The sequence below is a fragment of the Brugia malayi genome, assembly GCF_000002995.4.
Source record: "Brugia malayi strain FR3 genome assembly, contig: Bm_v4_Chr4_scaffold_001, whole genome shotgun sequence".
NCBI lineage: Eukaryota > Metazoa > Nematoda > Chromadorea > Rhabditida > Onchocercidae > Brugia > Brugia malayi.
This window is the reverse complement of record NW_025062478.1, coordinates 8,426,020-8,450,168: the sequence shown is the minus strand read 5'-3', so window position 1 is coordinate 8,450,168 and position 24,149 is coordinate 8,426,020. Positions and strand designations below refer to the sequence as shown.

Below are 24,149 nucleotides of genomic sequence, written 5' to 3'. Positions count from 1 at the left end.
TGATAAATTTACTATACTTTGCTAGTTATGGGTGAAATATTGCTTTGTTAAAATTCTAGGAATTTTTTGAAACATTAAAATTGAGGGAGTACTCCCATGTACACACATAGCATTAACTGTTAATAAGAATATGGCGCAATGTCTTCATTATTCTCAACCATCCATTGAGTCGTGCCACGTTTTTGGATTATTCCATTGATTAATATCACGCTTTCTACAAGAAATAGGTAAATGAGCGATTTTTTTAATTTTGAAGCAAAAAGTTTTAGTTGCAGTATATTATCGTAATTAGAAAAAAGTGACTTGCCGTAACTTATGTATTCGTCTGTATCGGTTATTTCCTATCGGACATGAATGATGACAACAAAATTGCCATGGTCTTAAATTCAGTTTTGGGATATTTACACAAGACTTGTAGGATTGAGGATATCTGCCGACAAACACGAAAACGTCATTCTAAAAAAAACCCCAAATGAACCAGGAACGTGAAAAAAACTTTAAAAAGTTTTGAAAGGTGGTAAGTGTATTCTAGTGGTAACTATGGATAGATATCAGTTATCGGAATCATAAAAGCAGACATTCACTCCACAACCTAATGAGGATGAGTGGAACTTGCTTTTCATTTATTTGTCTTGAATAACCGACTGATGCAATCCGGAATCTATTAGTTCCAGAGCCTGCATGTTGTAATATGTAATTGCAGATTAGTGATAAAGAAAATAATGGACAGGAAAAATGACTAAAGTATATGAATAGTGCTTACCTGTATATTACTGATGTTATCAGCATTGTCACAAATAATTCGACCCAATGATACTTTTTTTATCTCTTCCCTTTGAGCTTCGTTGAATACACCCTCTTTTTCATACCTAGAAGCTGTAGCTTACTTTTCTGTAATTCAGTACTGAAGTAAATGATAAGATCCATGAAATTAAAGTCTATTTAAAAATTTAACGAACCAAAATCTATCACCATCACGTACGCGCCTAAATTGTTCAGCAATGATACATGAAAATGTTGGACCAATAAGTGCTCCATCGAGTCGTTCCTCCGCAATACCACCAGCGAACAAGTCGATATTGCCTAGTAAGTACAGAGACAATGTATTCTCCTGGTTAGATGCGCTGTTCATTAATTCTACCACCAATTACACAAATCTTTAGAAGAGGTTCTCATACACATTCATATATAACTCAAAAGTTTGCTTCTCTTAATTAATCAAATTCTCTATAATCATAAATAATAGAAGTTTCGACCTGGATGACCATATAAATCTTTCAACTTATAAATAACATCACGTGGCATTATGTTCTTCAAATCATTCCAGTTTTCCACTGGTGATAGGTTACACCAACTTCGGAATTCAACGTACCTAAAAAAATATGAAAGTTCCTTTAAGGATATGGTTGTTAAGTATATCATTAAAATAGTTCATTTAAACATGACTCAAAAGTGCAAATTTTTTGCTTCAGATGTACATTTTGGATGAATGAGAGCTCTCTTTACCCGGGAAGAGCGTGATCACGACCTCGTTGTATATTAATCGCAGCCAAATCCAATGAAACCTAACATAAAAAATTTTTGTTATAAAAATGAAAACTTTCTAAATATTGCTATTAAAATTCATAAGCTCCAATTCATAATTCCAAGAAATTAATAGGGTCATCATTAGAGTCAGTGAGACCAATCGAATGACATTCTGCAGTTGTATAAAAATCATTTGTATTCCGTTTCTGTCTGGAATTTGAGGCTGTTCAACTTAGCCCTCTTTTACTAGCTATATTCTTGTATTAAAGAGATTTGAAAAATCAAGTCCGTAGATGAAGAGAACCAATTGATTTTCAGCTATACATTTTTAAATTAACACAAGTTATATAAAATAATTGCTAGACTTCAATGATAGCCTGGAAACGTCTATTTCAATATATTTTAAGCTAGGCTATAAGAAAATTAAAATTTTGTCTACTTCATGTGCTTGGTTGAATAAATTTTCAGTGAGTTCATCATTGAGCAACTCATTCGGTATTGGCTTTTTCATTGGTGTAGCAAATAAACCACGCAGATATGGATCAACACTTCCCGTTGACAATAGCATTTCCGGTGCAAAGAATGCATCTCTCAAGGGTATATGTCCTTCTCTAATTGGTGCTAATTTTTCGTCAAGTCTGAAACACGATTTAGAAAAGTTGGAAAACTTATCATTAATTGCAAAATGAGAACATATAATGGCCTAAATCTCGCGTTGACAATAACATTTCTTGTGCAAAGAATTCATTTATGCTTAATGTATACTGATACAGAAATGATTACATCGTGTCATCTTGATTGCTTGAAAATTATTGGGACTGAAAATATATGAATCCCACCTTATTCAAATAAAATAAAAGTCCTATTCTAAGCCATCATTTACATTAATTAATATATACCTGTGAAGGACCGGATTGACCAGTGTATGTCCAAAGCGAAAGGCTGCTGTCGCAAATGCGTTTGATATAGTAGCATCTAGCAATGGTTGATATCCTCTATATGGGCCAATTAGCTTGTCAAACTGTTTCTAAAATGTCAAAGTTTGTCGATATAATCATTTGCTTACAAGTATCAGGCATTGTCAGGGTTTGGCAGTGGTTTGTATTTCAGTTGCAAATTATGACAGAATCAGATCTTTCCAAACAAATTCAAATTTGACTTAATCCATATTTAAATTAATATGCCAAAAACAAACTTTCCCAAGAACTTTTGGTAACCAATAATGAAATGTAATATGCTGCAATTCAGCGCCAACAATTTTTCGAGTTTCGTGAAACACTGTTTCACCGTCCAGATCAGGATTTAAACTGGCAATTTCGATTGCCAATCTGTTGTGTTCTCGCATAAAAATTGTATGCATAGTTATTAATCCCAGCTGTAAAGAAATAATTTTATGAGGAATGGTAAACAATAAGGCAATATAGGACTTAAAAACAATAATTTCCTTTCTAGACGAACACGAAAACCACTAATTGGTGAATATATTACTTGTATTTGTAATATGTTATTAACATCGTTTCCTTTAACCTGTTCATTAGCTCTAAAATCTCCAGCCAGAAAGCATCGTATTGGATAATCCAAAGTCCAGTTTCGTCGACAATCAATTGGTGAATCACGTTCAAAAGGCAGATAAGGCTTATTTGCAGATGATACCATATCATATCTGTTTGAACTTTTTTTTTTTGCATAAAAGATATAAATTAGCAAAATCCTTTTTAAAATGTGAAACAAGAATGAAAAATGACAACTTACTGAACAAGAAAATATGATTAATGCAAATACTTATTTTCGTTTACAAAGTTCGAATATAACTCTGCTGTTTCTTCATTTTGTTTTTTGTTTTTAGTCCAAGTACCCTAAGGTATTTTAGATTTCCAGTCTCGACCAAATAAAAGTGTCCAAATAATTCAAAAGAAAAAGAAAGCAAATGATAATATGAAAACAATCATCTACTACCTCAGTAAGCCTTGGTCCGGACTCAAATTACGTAAATCATACGCATCTTCCTCTGTGCTACCGTATATCCCCGAAGCGTCAATGTAACTTGTAATCTGCAATATGCCGCTCTCAGTAATGATGGAAATTTCTAGTAACGGTTTTGCTGAGTTAAAAAAAGGAACTTACAGTGTTCATTTGTTCACGATAAGTAACATGACGATAAATAAGTGATGTTTCACCGGAACCGCATATTGCACTCGAACGCTCAAATTCAATACAGGGATATTGCGGACTGGAAAAAGATTCTGATGGACCAATCGCTAGTAGCGCTAAACATCGTTGTTGGCAAATATATTTTGTCCAAATTTTTGTCCACTTATATGACTATTGGAGATTGTAAGAAAATTTTAATCCGTCTCTTTTTTTTTTAGTAATTTGTTTTTGACAAACTTCGAAAGCATTCTTGGATCATCATACGACAGCGGTATGTTGAAACACGGGTTGAGGTGCTGGCAGGTCCGATTACAAATAGCACCCGTAGCAAATGCTTGGCGACTAATTGCTGTTGCAGTGAAGTCCAAATCATGATCTGAATTTTTTTTTTCTTGCAAGTAGACCAATTCTAAATCCTTGGATTCGAATTTCTAGTTTAAAAACTTAATCTTTCTAGAATTACCAATAAATTGCCCCCATTGCATTAGCATTGCTGAATAAGTTTTGTGCGGAGTAGTATGTTTGGTTCCAAGGAGCTGAAATATAATTACATTAATTTAGTTCTTCATCTTGCACGCAATTCTATTAAACCCACAAATAAGCAACCTTCCTGGACACGCTGCGTGCATTAGGCTTGCGATAACCAAAATATAACTTGTTCGGATCCCACCCAACTGGTGTATTGAAGCCATTTTCGTATATTGGTGGTAATAAACGTCGAAAACGCGTTTGACTTGCACCCCACATTGTGTGAATTTCATTGTTGCATTGTCCATCATAAGTTCTGAAGATTTTTAACAGTTAAAACTTTTATTAATTAAAAGTGCATTACTTACCAACTTTAACATTAACTGATATCTTGCAAGGAACTTTTTTCTAGTAGGCGTGAGTCAGATGCAATTTTTCGGAAAGTCGAATTTGATTTTTCCAGGAATTTGGAAAAAAGATACACTGAACAAGGAGCGGAGGGTATTTCCGAGGAATTCCAAAAAGAGTACTTCATACCTGTATCCAGAATCGGTGAAAAAACATACGAATCAAAAAGAAGTTTCCTAATTGGAATTGATGAAATCAATAGGAACCTGTAACGTGAATGGAAGCAGTGATCATCACAAGGATCTCGAGTTTGTGCTCCCGAGCAACCAGCTAGTTGCACTAGCATATCAACATGAGATTTGGCAAGGACAGATTCAATTGAAACATTCGACGGAAGTTCATGAAGAGATAAGGTTAAACCTAAACAATCCAAAGTTTATCAAAACTGTGATTACCTAACTCCTCAAATAACTCGTAATTCGTAATTCAAAAATATCATACGAAACAAATTTACAAAAAAAAAAAATTCTTAAATACTTCTTCCCCACTATAATTTAAGTAATATTTGATCGACCAGATGATTCTGAAACCGTGAAATAAAGTCCTAGATAAAAAAAAAATTCAAGGCCGCTTTACAACTTCATTATTAAACATGTCAGCGCAAATTTTGCATAAAAATTGAATCTCTTGAATGCTGAAGTATTGGTCTGGATGAAAAATAAGGATAAATCTGACACACCTTTCTCGACATGTTTTTGGATAAGACGTATGCTTTCCTCATAGATTTCTCGTGCACGACTAAGCTCTATTGCTTGAGGAAATGAAAATTGAAACCATCGTAAAAGTTCATGTGGATTAGTTATTTTTGATAATTTTTCACGTGTTTGTTCGATAGCACTAAAATTAAACATAAGATTTATAGCAACATACATTAAAGAATTATACACATTTCCTATCTATCATGAATGTGTGATTTTTATCATTATTAATTTTGATTTCAAGCAAATTATTAGTTTTAATTTCAAGCAAAACCTATCAACATTCTGAGATGCTTGATGGAATATATTGTGAATGAAATGATCATTTATTGAACCATCTTGAATTTGATTCTGATCGATTAGTAAACGAGCGTCAGCAATCATTGAACCAACTGTATTACCGGCCATGCATGAATACACACCTTCATCATGTTTTGTAACCCCCGAAATGGTCAATTCCATTTCATCATCTGATACCTAAAACGAGGAATTGGTTTTATTTTGGAAAGAATAAAAGACATAAAGTTAAAAGTAGAATAAAAATTAATAAATGTAGTGAAATATCTTACGTAAAAATGTCCTTTAAGTATGGATATTTCGCCACCGTTGAAAAACCATGTAATAAATGGGCGAGGTTCACCGTCAGCTCGACAACGGAACGTTACAGTTGAGCCCAATGATACTTTTTGATTTTCTGGACTCTCTGTAATAACGGGTGGAGAACTGGAAACAAGACGAGCTTCAGCTGAAGTTTCAATTCGTCCATACGCATTCTCCGCAATGCAAGTGTACCTGAACAGATAACTTTAATTAATTAGCTAACTAGGTTGAAAAACGCAATTTTCTTCTCAGAAATTTAATTGTTTATCAGTTTGAAATTGGATTTTGTCTGTACAATAATTCTGAATCGAAAAACCAGTAAACTCACTTTCCAATATCTCTTTCCAAAAATGGATAAATGTTCAAACTGGTCTGCTCAAGGTTCATTTCATACTTTCGAGATCTCTTTAACTTTCTGCCATTAAAATACCAGGTTATAGATGGTCGAGGCTTACCAGTTACCTACAATATTTTAAACACTGAAGATTTTTTTCACATTTGACCATTAATTAAAGATTGTTAGAAGATTTTCCTTTTAATTTCTAAAGCATATATATGCTGAACTCAAAAGAAATCGATAAAGAAAAAGAACCTCACAGTCAAGCCGAACAGTGGTTCCTTCACGATATGAACGATCTTTTGGTTTCAGCGTAAATTTTGGTGCAGAATGAACGTCAAGAATTTTACGTGGAAGACGAGATTTGCTATAATTTATTCCTCAAAGATGTTAAATTCAGCTAGCAAAATTTTAAGAAAAAATTGTATTTCAAGAAAACTTTACCTTATGAAAGTTGTGTTGTAATCGATAGTGCATTGCAATTCCTTCAATGAAACACCAGAATCTAACGAAATTATACCATTCGATAATATTTTGATTCCTTTCGTATTATTATCAACCACTCTTTCTCTTCTTCAAGTTATCTTACAATTCAATCAAAATATGAATAAATTCATGTTACCTTTCAACTAATATTCATTTCATACTTATTTTAAACTAATTACTTTCCAGAACATAACGTCATCCTTCCTTTGTTATCTTTCATAATTCGCATTCATACTAAGTTTGTATTACTCTCTTTTTAGGAAAAATTCAACATTTCTCGTTATCTCTATTTTCCGTAATACTTGAGAAACATTTAAAGACTTTAAACTTTTAGTCAACGTCCAGAAAAGTCTGGATAGTGAGAAAGAGAGGAGAAGCGGAGAGAGAGAAGGAAAGACGGAAGTGCAGCAAGATTTCAATTTGAAAAAGTTACTTGTAGATGAAAGTAACTGGTGCTCTGTCGACTTCACATTTCGCATTCTGCTTATTGTCTAGCAGTTTTACTCCAAAGCATTGAAGCTCTTCGTTTCTTAGTGATGAGAATTGTCGCTGACGAAGTATATCTGGATTGTGACACACTGGTGACACATTGCATCGTTGATTAATAAAATTAGCCAGTGGTAACCACCCGAAATGATAACAAAAAAGTTATTTATATATAGTACACTCGATCCACTTCTTGAGCAAATATACCAAGAGTTAAACTATTTGGATTTAATAGATGTTTAACATTCAAGAACACATCACACATTTATTAGAAATGAAATTTCTAATGCAATTTGTGCCTCTCCAATCCGTGCAATAGCAGTTGCTAATTTTTATAAAATGATAGTTATGTTAAGAATATAGCTAAAAAGTTCCAAATGAAATACGATTTCAAGATAAGAGAGCGGTAATGCTTAAGAAAACATATATGCGCTGAAAATATGTTCCAAGACGCTATTATACTCAATGAGCATATTACAAAATATTAATATCTAAAAGTTATAGTACCATTCTTTATAAATTCTAAAAAAAATATCAATGATTTTTAGGTGTTAGAAACCAACTGTCTCCTTTCTCTTCCCAAATGATCTGAAAAATTTTGGCTTCGGAAAAAATTCTAAATTACTAAAGAATATTACTACTGTTCATAATTCATATCACTAATTAATTTCAATTAAGCAAAAATGAAGTAATCTATACCTGCAGTCGCAATTCAGTGGATTACCACTAAGAATGAGTGTTTTGAGCTTCTTCGAATAGTCAAAAAAATGCTGTGAAAGTGTCTGAATAACATTGTCGGCCAAATTCAACACCTGAAGATTTGGCACATTCCATAATGGTTGCTGCTCCATGAAACCAATATTGTTAATCGATAAATCGATGTGTTGTAGATTGGTGAGATGATGAGAACTGAACTTAGGAATTGATTTCAAACGATTTCCAGCCAGCAATAACTTCCTAAGCTTCAGATTTCTGTCCAATGTTCCCTGAATAATAGTTATAATGCGAAGGAAAACAAGTGAAATCACTACCAATCCAAGAAAAATCAAAAACTTACTGATGACTTATGTAACAAAAAATTTGAAAATGTTGATAACTTTATTAAGAAATGCCTCTTCAAAAGTATGAATCTGATTCCATGAAATCAACAGAAGTTCTAATTTCGCCAAATTCTTGAAGTCACTCCTGGAAATCTTCATCAGTCGATTATTTCGCAGATCTAACACAGTAGTATTTGCCGGTAAATGTCGAGGTACAGCAAATAATAACTGTCGACGGCAGTCAATCAATCCTTCGTGGCATAAGCATCGTTCTGGACACTGTTCCACTACTGCTTTACTGTTTATCATTAGGATAAGAAATGAAATAAAGGATAACGAAGACATTGGTAGGACAAAAATTTTGTTGACAGAAAAAAGAGTTCCTGAAGCTCTGAAAATAAGATTGTCCAATTGCATGGCTTACCTCATTCATACTTACTTTTTACTTGACTAGTCTGACGCTTCTAATATTAGAAAAACTCAAAGTTACAGTTCTGAGAAATGTAAAAAGAACTCTACGGGTAAAAATTTAAGTAAAAAATTTAAGGATTTTTCGAAAACCCTTATCAGAAATTCCACAAACCCTCCTTCAGTACCAGGCGCAATGAAAAAATGTAAATGTCTTCCTTTCAGACTCAACAAATGGCTGTACGCTATCTCGTAGAAAATAAATCTCTCTTGAAGCTCTTTTCACCAGTTGCTCGTCCATTTCCCAATACGAATTGCATTTATTCTTTGATTGATAATGTCGAACAAAATAAAACCTTCCACCCCTCTTTCTCTTACCTCTTCTTATTTCCGTCTTAAAATTTTTCAGCATAAATACAATAAAAGAAACTTTAGTGCCGACTCAAATGTTAACATGCTTTATTAAACATCCGTATCATTTTAAATTAAATTGAATTTCCACCGCGAACTTAATCCTTAAAGAAATAATTTTGTTTATATTCAGATTTGTAAAGGAATATTTATTTATACTAATTCAACTAAGAATAACTGATGTCAAACATCTCTCAAGTATGTAAGTAGAATTTTTCATGAAGTTGGTTGTTACTGGATGAGATTCTCATAATAATTGATTATTGACTCGTGTTTAAAAATATACCTTAATTTTAATTTTGATAAATCTACTAAGCACTGAATTTCTTTCCATAGTTTCTATATTATCATACCTATAGCAAAACATGTAACAAACAAAATGCATTGTTTACGATTTGCAAACAAATCCATATGAAGTACCATTTTTACTACAAATTATTGCCCTGCTTAAAAGAAATAATCTTCGCTTAGCAGGTTTTCCAAAATGCTTTAAAATATTAGGAAAATACAGTTTACAACGAATTCTTTTTAATAATTTAATCATTGTATAAATTCCATATTGATAATTTGGTATCCTTTGAACAAACAAACAGTAATCGTTGGCCATCAATTTTAGTCCAGCACAAACAATTGATGATTTCAGAGTGAAAATCTAGAACGGCTCGTATTGCTCCTGTTTTCACGGAATTTACACGCACAGTTCCATTCCAATATCCAGAAGCAAGCTCTTTGCCGCAATTTGAAAAGGATAGAGAAGAGCAGCCACCAGCTCTGTATTAAACTTTTTGTTAGAAAGAACGAACATATGTAACGAAAATGCGTGGCGCTATTATTCTCAAACAATTCAATCTTCGCGCATTTCAAAGCGCTCTCACCAAAATATTGTGAAAATTTTCAAATGGTCTTAAAATTCGATAGTTTGCTCACAAGCTGCTTCACAAAACTACAAAAGTTCAGCAAAAAAAGAATGTGATCATAAACTATGAAAATATTAGTAAACTAACAATAAACCTTCCGAGAAATATTTTTTTTTTTTTTTTATTCAAGAAATATTTTTTTATTCAAGCATAATCAGATGGTCATTATTTTAGTTATCATTATTCTTAGCCCTTCGCAAAGTGCACATAAAATAAGTATTCCATTCAATAGCTAGTCATCCAAACAGTTTATCAAGAACTTACTTTTGAGGGAACAAAATCTCCTTCTCAACAACGATTTCATTTATTCTCACAGTGACCAACACCAATGGAGATTTAACAGATGACACGGCTAGTGTGTTAGCAAATGATGCACAAGCAAGAACAGGTTCGGGAAAAAGTTTTTTCTGAAATACGCAACATGAATTGTTTGAAAAAATTGACCTACGAACATTTGGAATAAACAAAATTACTTTAAAAATCATCGACAAATTAATCAAAGAATCAAAAAAAGTTAATTAGTTTCAAATTTACTACATACCTCACCTATAACACTGAAATCTTCAACATTCACAACTTTTATTTTTCCCGTTTCTAAACCACAAGCTAAATATCCATTATTAGATATAGAGAAGGCCATGAAAGTGCTAGCATCATCATCAGGAGACCAAAATCGAGACATCTGTTCTGTTTCGTCGGTAAAAACGCCGATCAAACATTTGCTATTCTCAACACAAACACATTTTAAAAAAAAGGAAAGAAAATGAAATGAGAGATGAAATTAGAATTGAAGTTACAAAAAAAGAAGACAAAGTGAGCTAGAAGTACCTCAAGAAATGGACAAAATAATTGAGATTCATAACAAAATGAACCACAAAAGCCGTAGAATTCTGTTTTTATTGTCCTTGTGAGACAGAAACTTAATATCTAAATAACAGAATTAAATAAGATCATTCTTACAAAAAAATGTTTTACTTAATTCAAGATCACATGTGTTAAAGAGATCGTTATTTTCCTGAATAATTCAGTATTCCAACTCTTCTACACAACGATAATGAGAAATTTTGACCTTCGAAGCTTTATCCACAGATACTAATATAATTGCATAAGCACGAATATGCACAAATAAGCAGTCTTTTGTAAATTGTCCCACCGCTGCTACTGAACGATTATTTGGGTCAACTGGAATATAGATGAAGTATGATGAATTACATACTGAATTCTTCCAATTCTTCTCATCAGTAGATAGTCAATACAAATTACTCGGACGAACCATATAACAATTCAAACGTTCCAACAAAAAACATGTCAAGAACCGATAAGTCTTCCATCAAATATGAAAATTTAAAACTCAGTTCAATAGGAAAATGTCTGTACTCGATGATGTGAAACCAGAAATATATTTCAAAAATAAGCACTTGAAATACCCTCTAAATACGTAATTAACATCTGCTTACCATTAAAACTTTAACCTTTTCTTAATCTGAAAATATTTCTAAAGCGTTGCTTCGTTATGCATAAAATATATATTCAAATCAGTACCTTGAGGGTTCGATGTAAATCCTTCCAACATTCATCAAAAACTTTCAAAATAAAGAATAGTAGTGAAATTCGTAATTGACAAAAAATATGCCTTAGAGAATATAGAAAGATTATAGTCTATTAAAGAACTAAAACTAACTGTAAATTATGGAGGTGCGCAAATGAGTTCTAGGTGAATAAAGCTCACACTTTCCATTTGTGGTGCCAACGGCCAAATAGGGTTCATTATTCACCGAAACAATTGCGGAACAAGAAATACCGCCAGCGAAACCGTAGTGAACAAATAATGGAAGCGGTTTTCTCATTGTTCTTGACATATTAGCTCATCGTATTCTCAATTTCTGACTCTTCACATACGTACCTGCCTACATCATACATATGCCAGAAATAAGCAGCAGGACTATTCTCATGCGCATTTCGCATATATCGAACTAAACTACATTACAATCATAAGCTCTATAATTCCCGCAACACTCGCACCATGAGTGGCTATTCCTACAAGCAAACATAGCCGTCGTCCACAATTACGCAAATCAATCACTAGTGCTACGATTTTTAACAAAGCTCTTCATACTTTCAATCTCATTCCTAAATGTCACTGGAAGAAAAGAAAATTAGCGCACATTCATACTAGATAAATCATTCGTAGTAAAATACAACACATTTACAGATAACATTGTATATGCTTGCAAAATGATTTATTCTTTAATTACAAACTTTGCACAGAGAAAACAATCACAAAATTAATATCATCTGAGATCCTTAGACATTCTCCTTGTTTTCCGATCTATCCTGAAATAAAATACCATGATTTCTCCAGCAAAAGAAAACTAAGAATGATATTTCATATCAGATTTAAAAACATTCTCCTTGTTTTCCGATCTATCCTGAAATAAAATACCATGATTTCTCAAACAAAAGAAAACTAAGAACGATATTTCATATAAGATTTAAAAATACGGTAGATTTTCCTCTTTTCTGAAAGAAATCTATCAATTTTTTTAAAAAAAAAGATTAAAAAAAACATTAAAAAAAGAAGTGCAACTGACATTACGCCAAATATACATAAGAAAAATGAAAGAATTTTTTCACTTTCTCCATAAAATTACGAAAATCTTCGTTTTATTAAATTTTCCTAAGCAAGAAATAAAAACTGCCTTTTTACCGATTTATCAAAAAGCTTAAACTTGGATTCATTTACAGAAACAGAAACTCCTTTTATCATAGATATAAAATCACATTACTTATAATCACTTAATTTATGAAGTTTATTTGTCTAACACATATTTTTTGAGCATAAAAAGTAATGTTTATCATATAACTCGAAAATAACGCAAAAAGGAGCAGTTCTGCCATTACATCAGTTATATTTTTTTCATTCCTCGCCTTTATCTTTAAGCACATTCTTGTTCTCCTCATAAAGACGGATATATGTGTCTCATTCGAGTAATGTGTAATTAATAACTGTAATTATAATTGGTTCATAGAATCATATTATTCATAATTATGTAACTTACAAATTTCAGTTGTTTAATATTGTTTTTGTGAATAAAAAATATTTGTCACATAGTTTTGAAGTTTCTCTCATTCCTTCATAAAATTATTAGCTTGTGAAGTTTAAAATTTATAGTATGAAAGTTAATATGAAGTTTAAAAATTCTGCGAAAAAAAGAGTTGATTATATTTTTCTCACGACTACGCTCATTCGTTACGGACTAAACAGTGAAGAAAGGAAAAAAAAAAACAAAACAAAACAAATGCGAAAACAGTTTGTGATAGTCACTGTCGCTAAGACGAGGTTTTCGTAAAATAACTTTTTTATTTCATAAATAACTTGAAGTTTATTTTTAAAGTTTTTTACTTGAATCTAAAAAGCAAGAAGTGGGAAGCATCTGACAGTCTGTGAAGCAAAAAATGCCCTCAAAATTATCCTCCATCCATTCAAAAACCTTAAAATTAAGAAGGAATTAAAAAATAAGAAACTCACCGGTCGATATTCCATAATAATTTCTCGAACATGATGATCAATTTTCTTCTGCTGATGTGCCGATAATGATGGAACATAATCTCGTAATGACCCCAACACATCAGTACCTTCCTTTCGCGATTGTTGCAACAACTCATCAAATTCATGATTTGTTAAAACTGTTAGTATTGCCTGAAATTTAAAATTGCCTACTTGTAGCAGATCAAATTTTAAAGTATACAAATGTGAAATTTTAAGATAACGCTTCAAAGAAAGAATCTATGTGTCCAAATTCGTAACTATCTAAACTTATTTACCGAAACGCTTAGTATTTGTTCCGTCTAAAAATGTCTAAAATTTGTTCCGTCTCAACCCCATTACTGTAAACTACTAAACAGGATTTTCTTATTTCATATCTCAAAGAAAAAAGAAACATTCTGTAATTTATCATATAAGTATTACGATTACATTTCGGAATACATAATATCTAGAGTTTCAAAGAAAAACACCATTTAACCCAGACCTCATGTTAACTAGCGAAAATATTCTTTGTTCCTTGCCGAAAAAAGCTTGAAACCATTAAAATATTGCACAATGTATTGCACAACAATTTCTCTGAAAAATTCTTTAAAAATAACTAACGAAGTAGGAATGTGGAGCATTTGCAACAGCACAGCGTACAAAATGAGGCCATAAATTTGGATCATTTTTCCATGGTTTTTTGTTCGCAATTTTCACCAATACATTTGAAATAAAGCCACCTAGAGCAGGAAAAATTTTATGTGAACGTGTGACAGTATAAAATAATGTTTCTGAGAAGATTCCATCATCACAAAGCTGATCAATTGCTGAACCAATAGCATCCTTTGTTGCCGTCAGTTGTGTTAATAAGACATCAATATCTGAAAATGCACTACAGTGACATCACTATAGCATAAAATGCACTATGCTCTTTCGTGGAATTAATCACAGTTGTTCATCTCCTATTTAATGGGAATACAAGAACTGATAAAAGAAAAGGCGTTAATAAAACATGCAATAAAATTCAAACAAGAATTACCAAAATATCATCCTAATATTCTTAGTAGTCTTCATCACGCTTTTCCTTAACAGCCATAAACTAATCAATATTACCAAATTATCGGAACAATATAACCAGATCTCGAAGAAAGACAGTGTGACTGTACAGTATAAATAAACACTAACTCTGCAACAATAAATCGTTCTCCTCTTTGTTTTCAGCACAAATTTTGTGCAGCGCCACAAGTAGTTCACCTGCACCCATTGGATGAAGGCCAGTTTTAATACCTAAAATTTACCGATCAAAAAGATTGATAAATACGGTAATTAAGATAACCTTAGTTCCTCCAACAAATTTTAACTTTGGACTTACTCCTTCCAGCCAAGAGTTTGTTGAATACAATAGGTACTGATTTTTGATTAACTGGCGTGAGAACAAACTTAGGCAAAATGCTCAATATCTGATCCTGAAAATTTACATTGAGCGGCATATATAATAACTCGCCAAATCAATACGAATCCACAAACATGATAAATAGAACACCTCCTTAATCATATTTTCAATCTTTTTCGTCAAAAAAATTCTTCCTTCTTTGAAGATCTGACGAAGATGACTGAAAACATCAAGGTTATAGCTAAAGTTATCTTAAATTATCATCTTTTTGCAAAACTATACGTTCCCTACTTACAACACCATATCTAAATCATAACCTTATCGAGACCACTCAAAACTGGTATCATTGAGCGAACATCGGTTCTTCCCTGTTCATACAGAGCAGTTATCCTATTTACAAGATCTTGAGTTGGAGGATCTATAACGAAGAGTAAATTAATTTCACTGAAACTATAAAAGATTTCAAATAGCGGTTGTTCGAAAAAAAAAAGGTTTTTTAAAAGCACATTATCCATCAACAAACAAATAAATTGCAAAACGCACTCCTTTCAGTGAGAAGATGTACTATTCTAGCAGCGAATGTTTCAGCTCCTTGTGGACAATTTTCAATCATTTCTAAAAGATGCTCACTTGTTGCACCCATTGACTTTATAGCACTATCAATTGTGCGCAGTGTAACCTGAAAATATATACAGATTTCTTCTTTCGAAGCAATAAAATCTTATAAAAATTCAGTCCATCTCTGGACTATTTTAATTTCCCAAACTTTTGAAAGGTTGTTAAAAATGATCCCTAACAAAAAAAGAATAACTTCAAAACGATCGTGATTGATCCATGGATTTACAGTGTCACCATTAATCAGTGGAGCAGAAAGGATATACCTTAAGCTTATTTTTTCTTTCTCTCGAAAAATAGCTTAAATTCATGAATGTTTTAAAAAAAATCTTTAAGCTAATCTTTTCCCCTAGGCATAATTCCATTTTTCTTCTTCTTTTACTCCACAAATTTAATAGATTACAAAAATACATGAAAACAAAGGTACAGTAAAAACCAGCTTAATAAGAATTTAAGTTTTACCCGCTTGATATCATTTGAAGATTTCGCATAAACAGCAGCCAAAGTATGTATCAGTGAATGGTCAAGAGGAAGAATGGATAAAAATAAGTTTAAGGTAATGCGTATTGATGCGTCATCCCAGTCAGATTTGGTACTTTCTTTTTCATAGGTATTAAGTTGCGCAGGCGGGATTGGTCTTGTGCAATAATTTATTGAAGAAACTAAATATTCCCTGACATCTCCCCTGAAAAAAAAGGAATTTTTCGAAAATTCAATAAATAGTAATTATAATTCATAATGAGAAATAGTTGCCTGACGTAATCGATCTGATATAGTTCTTTCGCCGTTTCAACACTTTGTGTACGGACATCGGCTCTGTCATTATATGAAAAATCTAGAAGTATACACAACAATTCATTTCGTTGTCTTGCTCGAGTTAAAATTAGTTCACGTAATGTTGTCATTCCAAATGCTCCAAATACCTGTAATTCTTTAAGATCTATTTCCGAAAAAAAAAAAGGACCGGAAGATTACCAGTTATTAAAAATTTTGCTATAAAGAACGAAAAAATAACACCTACCGAATCAAGACAAGCAGTTCGTAACCATACAAGAGACTGCGGTGTTAGCAAAGGTGCTTCTAGTAAGATCTTATGGAATAAACTGTAAAAAAATAAAGTTAAATTTACAGGTACGTTAGGATTTCTGTCTTTCCTATGCAGAGAAATGGATGAAGGTTAAGGAATAAGAATGATCACGTTTCTTTGTGTTCTCCTCGTTCATATAATGTCCTTAATAAATTGCACAAAACTGCATCGTAACGTTTGTAACGCTGAGATTCATTGTGATATCCATCTGTGGCATAAGAAGTCCGGCATACGGAATACCTGAATAATTTAATCCGTTTCTTTTTTATTAGACTTATAACGAATAAACAGGTTAATGTAAATGTAATTCTGCATAAAATGAACAAGAAACATAAATATATAACTTCTATATATTTATTTCTATTATATATATTAATATAAATTTTTATTTTATATTGTTGTAATTTTGACCAGAAACTGTCAACATAAGTACCCTTGATACTGCGCATAAAGTTCTGCTATCCACAATAATGCCAGTTCAGTTCGTGACTTCTGTTCTTGTACAATAAACATCATGAGTAGATTTTCAAAGTCATCACATGAATCATGATCGAGACGAGTTACAAGCCTGATCAACAATTTCTGTTGTGCAACACCTACACCGCCTTGAATTGCTCTTTCTATAAGTAACAAGTACTTCATACAGCTCATACAAAAAACAAAAATTTTACGAAAACAAATGAAAGACAAATTAATACAAATGCAATCTGCACAGAAAAAGCAGATATAAAATACATGAAAAACACTCGGTTTGCACCTTTCCCATGTGTCTTAAAAAACTATTAACAGTGCCAACTGATTTTAGACTGCTTTAAACACTGATAAATCTAACTAAAAAAGATGAAATAAAGAAGACAAAGAAGTACAAACTTTCATTGGCTAATATCCTTTGAAATGCAAGAAGAATAAGTTTCAGCGATTGTTCTCGATCTAATTCTTTAGTAATAGAAAGCAATCCAAACTGAATCTTTGGTCTAGTTTTTGCTGACAACGCCTGAAAAAAAAAAAAAAAAAACTTAAAATGCAGCAGAAAAGCAATTCGAACAGCGCGCAAAATAATAGACATTTCGCAGTAATCAATTTTAAAACAAATAAATGATAGTACAGATTCAGATTGCTGCGCTTGATTTTGCTGCACAGAAGGAAATTGATGCAGTGGAGCGGATGGGATGACGGCACCTTCCATTTTTGCGGCTTGACGTGCTAAAGCAATTTAAGCAATTTTATTTATCATCTCTTCACGATATGTCAGAAATGTACATAATAAAGTGCTACCGCAAACTAAACGACGAGATTGGTTCAGCTTTCTCCAAAATAAAAATGATTATTAAATTTAATTCACAAGAAAATTCTTAAGCAATATTCAATTCTCTACCACTTATTCCTATTATTTTTGTACTATTCAGTGATCATAAATCTGGAAAAATAACCGATATACTGTTGGTTTTCTGCCCGAATTTTCTCGATTCCTGGACCTAACTCCATGTTAGTTAACTGTGTTGCAATCATCCGTGATAAGTGCCGAATCTGACTTTCCGTACCAGCTGCAGCAATAGGAGTATATGACGATTGGAATGCTGCAGGCATTTCGTCCGGAAGTGTTACCTGAAAGTATAAATTAAACCTTTTCTTCAACGAGATGTTCCACTTTAGTTAAACAGAACTCACTGACTAACATATGATTCGCAGTGTAGTTAAGAAACTGCTGATGACATAATTAACTCACAAGGGATGTAAGAACCAAGTTTGTAACCAATTTTGGTTTCAATCGTTCGTATACAAATTGGGCAGTAATATCAACAGCAAACTGAGTTTGACTTTTTTCGATCGGTATGCTTGGACCAGCCTCATCTTCGTATTCCTCATCATCTTCCTTTTCAGCAACTGCCGGAGTTTCTCCGATACCCTTCAGAAATGACACAAGTCAAATGAAAATATTCAAAAAAAAAAAAAAAATACATAATAATGCTAATGTAAATCAATAATCCAGCTGTCGATTTTCAGGTTTGTGTGTTTTTAGCCAATTCAAGCAATGATAATATTTCATATAAATTAAAATGATGGTCCGCGCTCCAACAGCAGTTAGTTCTATAAAAATCTTACTTTCATTCTCTTTGTTTCCGGTTCGTCACTACTCTCATTATGTCGATGAGACTTTTTACGCTGTTCACTCGCAGAAGGTAATGCGCGTAAAACCTCCTGAAAATCGTTGCAAAACTAAGTGTTGAAAGAAAAAATTAAAACACATTATTCTTATTGTGGCATTTTAACTCCATATTCAGTTCTTAAAAATAGCTTTGTCCAATGATAGTGTTCTTTAAAATGAACTTGGAATTACCGATTGCGCAGCTCCTAAATCTGTTAATAATGTCATTATTCTTGGGTGAAATGGAACGCTACTAGAATGTCGCAAAAGGCGTAGAAGATGCATTTTTAATTCCTTGCGTACACTTTTCACTTGACTTGTTGCTAAAGTTGGAGGAAGATTAACGTGTAAAGATTCCAGAGCTCCTAAAATTTCAGTATATGATCAAAAAGAATTTAAAACAATTAGCAAGTGTATATTGCAGTTCAATTCATAAATAAAAGAAAGAAAAACCTTCAGGACATTTCACAGATATTTATTTCTGGACTAATAACTATTGAAATGAGCAGAAATAGAAATTTTTTAAATAAAATGTACAAACTGAATGCAATAAATTTCAAAATTCATACCAACAACTCTTTGCATAAACTGCGGACGCTGTTGAGCGATATTACAGATACAAGTTAGACAAGTTAACAAGTTAAGCGAGGATATATGTGCCGAAGAAATATGATCAAGCAACGAATTGAAATTTAGCGTCGCTTCACTCTCCATTTTACGATATGAGATAAATCGATGGTCGCGACCAATTTCGTTTAAGCACATATTATCACCACGACCTTTTTCACTTTCCTAGATAAATTTAATAAAATATAAGAGATAAGAAATAAGTGTAAATGAAAGCATACACCAAATTTTTGATGCTAAAATATCCAGTTCTAACAAAATTACAGAATAATTCGAAAAATTAGCTCACCTCAGTTCGCAGTGTTTGAGCAAGGATTACAGCTTCCAAAAATCTAATAGTTTGGGTGCGTATGCTGTAAATGTTGAGTATCTATGAAATGCAAAATAGACAGGAAGTTAGCTAAAACAAAATCAATTTTAAAAAAATAGAAAAAATAAGACTGCATACCAATAATAAATACTATAAAAAAAACTACACCCTTCGTTATCAGAATCGATGTGCTGCATGATACGTCCTTTCAGTACTGAGAAAGCTTCCCAACATCGTGCAATCTCAGCACTGCGTGATCCAGCTGCCCATTTTAAAATAAATGGATATAACTGCGAACATACAGTGATTACCTTAATAACAGCACATCATGGGACTTTCAAAGAAGGGAAAAAAAACAATTCAAAAAATGAAAATTTAATGAATTTGTTACACAACAATAAATTTAAAATGTAAGTGAGACGCCGAACCTTACACATTTAAGTTACTGCTACTATAAACACTCTTCCCCTATATTAAGTTTGTATTGTTGTGTAATAATATATAAACAAAATTTCACCTTTTTGATAACGGCAACCATTCCCAGACCAGCAGCTTGAATGAGATATGATAGCGAGACAACAGCCTTTTTCATTACTTCGCAATCCTTTTTACTATAAATAAATAAAAGTCATATAAAGTGGTCTGCTGGAACTGTGAAACATGAAATGTGAACATTTTAGACCATAAACAGAAATTCTTGATGTACCAAGCTTTTTCAATAAAGGATGCAACGAAACAACGCATTTTCGAGTCATTTTCCACTACAAATTCGAGCATTTCATCGAGAAAATTGTCAAGAAGAGAATTGCTTTTATCTCTATGTAGTAGCAATTCTTGAGCCTACAAATATTTGTAAAATTAAGGTACAAATAATATGTTCTCAATGAAATATGCAATTTGGGATAAATTTAAATTTCACTCGATATTAAGTGGATTTGCAAATCATTAACATGTTCTTAATAATCTAAGCAAAATTATCCGGAACAAATTCAAAAAACTTGATGTTGTTTTAATTCTTAATTGTTGATAGCTTAATTTAACTGTTAATTTAACTGGAAACAAACACATAATAAAGAATTAAATCAATTCTTAACTTCCATAATCCCAACTTAATAGTTTAACAAGACGAATTTCAAAGAGTAATCTCCTGTGTATTCACTGTTTGCACTTTTCTCACTCCTATTCCTATTCTTTTTGCTCTCATAATAATGAATTAAAAATAAATACTCTGTAAAGATGCTTGATGCGAATATCCACTGATTTACCGGACGATTGATGCGCTTCACGTATTTCATTTCCAATCTGGAAATAATTTCATCCAAAACTTTAATTTTTTTCTGATGATAGCACATGTAGGAACATTTCATACTTTTAACACGCTAGAAATTTGCTTTGGAGCGAGAACTGAGAAAGTTTATAATGAAAGAATAAACTTACCTCTTCGCTTGTATTTTCACTATCTGTCATCTTCACTATATTCCAACGATTCTTCTTCGAAATTAACTCCTTCCTCTAAATAATTACACTTCTATGCATATCTGATAAATGAACAAACTTAAAAAACAGTAAAGCCACTTTTTCTGTTAGATCTTTATCTAGAATTACAAGTAATGGATAGTAGCGATAGAAAGGCGAATGGGACAGATTAATGCATACAAATGTACTAATCTCTAAATTTTTGAAGAAAAAAAAATTTGAAAGGCAAAAGAGAATCATTAAACCTTTAAGCCTAAGCCAATAATAGGCTAACACTCATCACTAAGCTTCTGCAATCAACTAGACGTATTTCACCAACCTTAATTTAATTACTGGTTTTTGGCGAGTTACGCCTAAACCGAAATGTCGGCAGCGAGGTTTTGCTAATGGATGTGGTTAAGCTGCGGTCTTTTGGTGGGGAAGGTTTGTTGTACTGCCTAATATGTACATATTTTAGGGCATGGCTAGTACTAATACCGATAGGGTCAATTCGAATTTATTCGAGACGTTCGGCAATAAATTGAGTAAGCTTGATTTCAATATATTCTGAGAACTAAAATATTTATTGTAGCTCAGTCTCTCTAGTGAAGCGTTTATCCCTCAGACGTGTTCACCATCTTCAGATGTAATTTGTGGTCGTCAGTTCTAGCAGAGAACATATGGAAAATGAAAAAATTAGTTGAAATGAGTGCTGAAAATTGGAAAATGATCATTTAGATACAGTTCGGTCGAATCGCTCATTAGTTGCTGCCAATCAACAGCTTCGAATTCAGCTCGCATTCTCCAAAGCAGAGATCAGCCGATTACAAAATGAAATCGTTGACTTGCAGAGACGAATTGCAGGATTGGAATCAACGAATGATGAAGAACGCATCGAAATGATTGTAAGGAAACGACTACAGGTTTGTTTTTACTCTTTTTTTTTGGAGCATGAAGTTTGGTTTTGGTGTTGTTTTTAGATATGAATCGTTGCACTAATTATTTTTAAATTTAGACGAGTTCATTGGGAGAGAAAAAGCTGAGTAGAGTAGTTGAGTATTGTATAGTTATTTGACTAATTTCCTTCTTTTTTCTGCAAGAAATCTCAGCAGTATCTTTATACGCATGTTTTTATTTTAAATTGAAGAAAGAACTGCAAGGATTAAATAAAGAAATAATTTATTCTGCAGCAAAGAGTGCAGCATTTGAAATCTATAGCTAGCCGTACTGTGCAATATATGAAGAAAACAAAAGAAGATTTTGATCACGCAGCAAATCGCCTCGATCACGCTCTGTTAGTAAAATGTTGCTTGTCAGTGAATCTTACTGCGTTCTACTTTCTCTGCGATAAAATTATGTGGCTTTTTAGGTTGTGCAGTAATTTCAATGGGGATGACGTTTGTAAAGGCGAATGCAGTCAGAGTGTTGTAGTACCATCTACTTGCGAAACAGGTATTATTATCATGCTTCAGAGTTTATCAAATTTTATATGAATTTCTATACAATTGTTTTTATGGGCATAATTTAAGAAAACGAAATTACTGGACGTCGTGTGCAGCGACCACCTGTTCTTGAAGCTGTGGAGGAAGTGAGTTATTTGCTTCTGATTTTTCTTGATTTAGTCTAACCGTCAACGTGCATTTCATCTTTACAAGTTGATATTATTTCCAGTGTTTAGGATATTTACGGTGAAAAGGACGGAAATGAAGACATTATTTCCAGTAGAGGTCTAATCATGCCTGTAAGCAATGATGGATTTGAGCCAACGCCAGACGGTCACAAATCTAACCGTAACAGTCGACGACAAACTTTTTTTATTAAAAAAGAGCCTCATGAATTTGGTCAATTTTTACCTATATAATAAAACTTCGGGAATTTTTTCAAGTATTTTTGGATACTTATTTTTTATAGATTTTTTTCATTTTTTTCAGCATTTTTGCATTTTTTGCATTTTTTGATGCAGAAAATTTTTATAGATTTATGTATTTTTAGAAAATGACGTCGAAGCTTCTTTTGTTGAAGTATCTTTTCCTAAAACGAATCAGACAATTTCACCTTTCTTAATTCAGAACGATGAAGGTCGTTTATTCTTATGAATCCGTCCAAGATTATTTTTGTCTTAGCTTTTAATTTTCGCTTAAAACTTCAAAGATTTGAATTCAATAAGACTAAAGTTGTATTTCAGATTCGTCCACTGCTGTTGTTCTGACGGAACATATAACCCCTACTATAGTCCCTGCACGTGGTTCACTCACAACATTTCCTGAACTTAAAACATCTACTGAGAAGATTTCATCTTTCTCACCTCAGAACCATAAAGGTAATTCATCCTTATGAGTTTGTCCAGGATTATTTCACTTTTAATTTTAATTTTCTCTTTGATTTTTGAAACTCTGTTGGTAAGCAAAAGCAAATTATATTACAGATCCACTAGCTGTTACTGTTATGATGGGACCTATGACGCCTTCCACGATCTCTATACCTAAAATTACCACCACACTCCCTAAACCTGAAACACCAACTACTCACTCTAGATCAAAACTTTGTATATCGAAGGCAATGCATGATGAAAATACACCAGCGAAAAGCAACCAGATCGAGGAGTCGAAAGTTGTAATGCATGCCAGAAAGAAAAGGAAGATTTTAACTAGTGAACCAAGGTATGTTAGTTGTTTGCAAACTTGAAAAGTATTGATTAGAAGTATTTTGGTTTTTTTTTTTTTTTCGTTTGATCCTTTATGATTGCAGAAAATGTAAAATGAGCTTGGAAAATAATACAGAGATTACGGAAGAAATCAAGATTCTGACAACTCCAACATCTACACCATCCACTTCTATTCTGAGCGTAGCAAATTTAAATGAAAGTGTCCGATATAAACGTGCTGCAGCAGCGAAGATATCATCTTTCAAGGAACCAAACTTAGTAACTAAAATGCGCAATCCAAATGTTAATTGAAAAATTTGGTGTAAGTATGAAAAGGAAAGAAAAAGATCTAATCTAGAAAAGGATCTGTATAGTGTATTTTAAAAAGATAATTTAAACAGTTGAT

At 32.5% G+C, this 24,149-nt stretch overlaps 4 protein-coding genes across 5 annotated transcripts; 1 reads left to right on the top strand and 3 right to left on the bottom strand.

The window, feature by feature from the left end:
• Window positions 1–288: 288 nt before the first annotated feature.
• Bm7605 (Uncharacterized protein) lies at window positions 289–8,510 on the bottom strand (the record flags this gene model as incomplete). Its single annotated transcript, XM_043082137.1, has 24 exons — window positions 289–456; window positions 764–869; window positions 960–1,083; window positions 1,257–1,372; window positions 1,507–1,565; window positions 1,967–2,165; window positions 2,427–2,554; window positions 2,723–2,902; window positions 3,055–3,190; window positions 3,484–3,578; window positions 3,652–3,757; window positions 3,916–4,054; window positions 4,142–4,214; window positions 4,285–4,462; window positions 4,761–4,914; window positions 5,234–5,391; window positions 5,527–5,729; window positions 5,822–6,044; window positions 6,181–6,314; window positions 6,445–6,556; window positions 6,634–6,762; window positions 7,109–7,238; window positions 7,886–8,147; window positions 8,274–8,510. 24 exons carry the CDS (start codon window positions 8,508–8,510, stop codon window positions 289–291), a joined length of 3,549 nt encoding a protein of 1,182 aa, XP_042938071.1.
• Window positions 8,511–9,556: 1,046 nt separating this feature from the next.
• Bm2125 (Uncharacterized protein) lies at window positions 9,557–11,796 on the bottom strand (the record flags this gene model as incomplete). Of its 2 annotated transcripts, XM_043082136.1 has the most annotated exons (6): window positions 9,557–9,791; window positions 10,202–10,344; window positions 10,479–10,664; window positions 10,766–10,864; window positions 11,007–11,119; window positions 11,619–11,796. In XM_043082136.1, the coding sequence occupies 6 exons, from the start codon at window positions 11,794–11,796 to the stop codon at window positions 9,557–9,559; spliced, it is 954 nt and encodes a 317-aa protein (XP_042938070.1). The 2 variants fall into 2 exon arrangements, with proteins under 2 accessions (XP_042938070.1, XP_001901544.2); XM_001901509.2 differs by lacking the exon at window positions 10,766–10,864 and having other exon boundaries at window positions 11,619–11,784.
• A 513-nt stretch (window positions 11,797–12,309) lies between these two features.
• Window positions 12,310–21,111, bottom strand: Bma-symk-1 (Uncharacterized protein; the record flags this gene model as incomplete). Its single annotated transcript, XM_043082135.1, has 25 exons — window positions 12,310–12,366; window positions 13,467–13,637; window positions 14,088–14,347; window positions 14,652–14,753; window positions 14,839–14,932; window positions 15,177–15,277; window positions 15,403–15,538; window positions 15,937–16,159; window positions 16,228–16,397; window positions 16,496–16,577; window positions 16,673–16,801; window positions 16,995–17,181; window positions 17,432–17,555; window positions 17,667–17,764; window positions 17,992–18,166; window positions 18,288–18,467; window positions 18,665–18,760; window positions 18,900–19,072; window positions 19,277–19,499; window positions 19,624–19,687; window positions 19,813–19,955; window positions 20,162–20,255; window positions 20,351–20,484; window positions 20,872–20,946; window positions 21,082–21,111. The coding sequence occupies 25 exons, from the start codon at window positions 21,109–21,111 to the stop codon at window positions 12,310–12,312; spliced, it is 3,321 nt and encodes a 1,106-aa protein (XP_042938069.1).
• A 469-nt stretch (window positions 21,112–21,580) lies between these two features.
• Bm6703 (Uncharacterized protein) lies at window positions 21,581–24,055 on the top strand (the record flags this gene model as incomplete). The annotated part of the gene is made up of 10 exons (XM_043082134.1): window positions 21,581–21,644; window positions 21,838–22,022; window positions 22,290–22,393; window positions 22,469–22,551; window positions 22,629–22,687; window positions 22,778–22,940; window positions 23,092–23,178; window positions 23,285–23,419; window positions 23,525–23,759; window positions 23,848–24,055. 10 exons carry the CDS (start codon window positions 21,581–21,583, stop codon window positions 24,053–24,055), a joined length of 1,323 nt encoding a protein of 440 aa, XP_042938068.1.
• Between the last annotated feature and the right edge of the window lie 94 nt (window positions 24,056–24,149).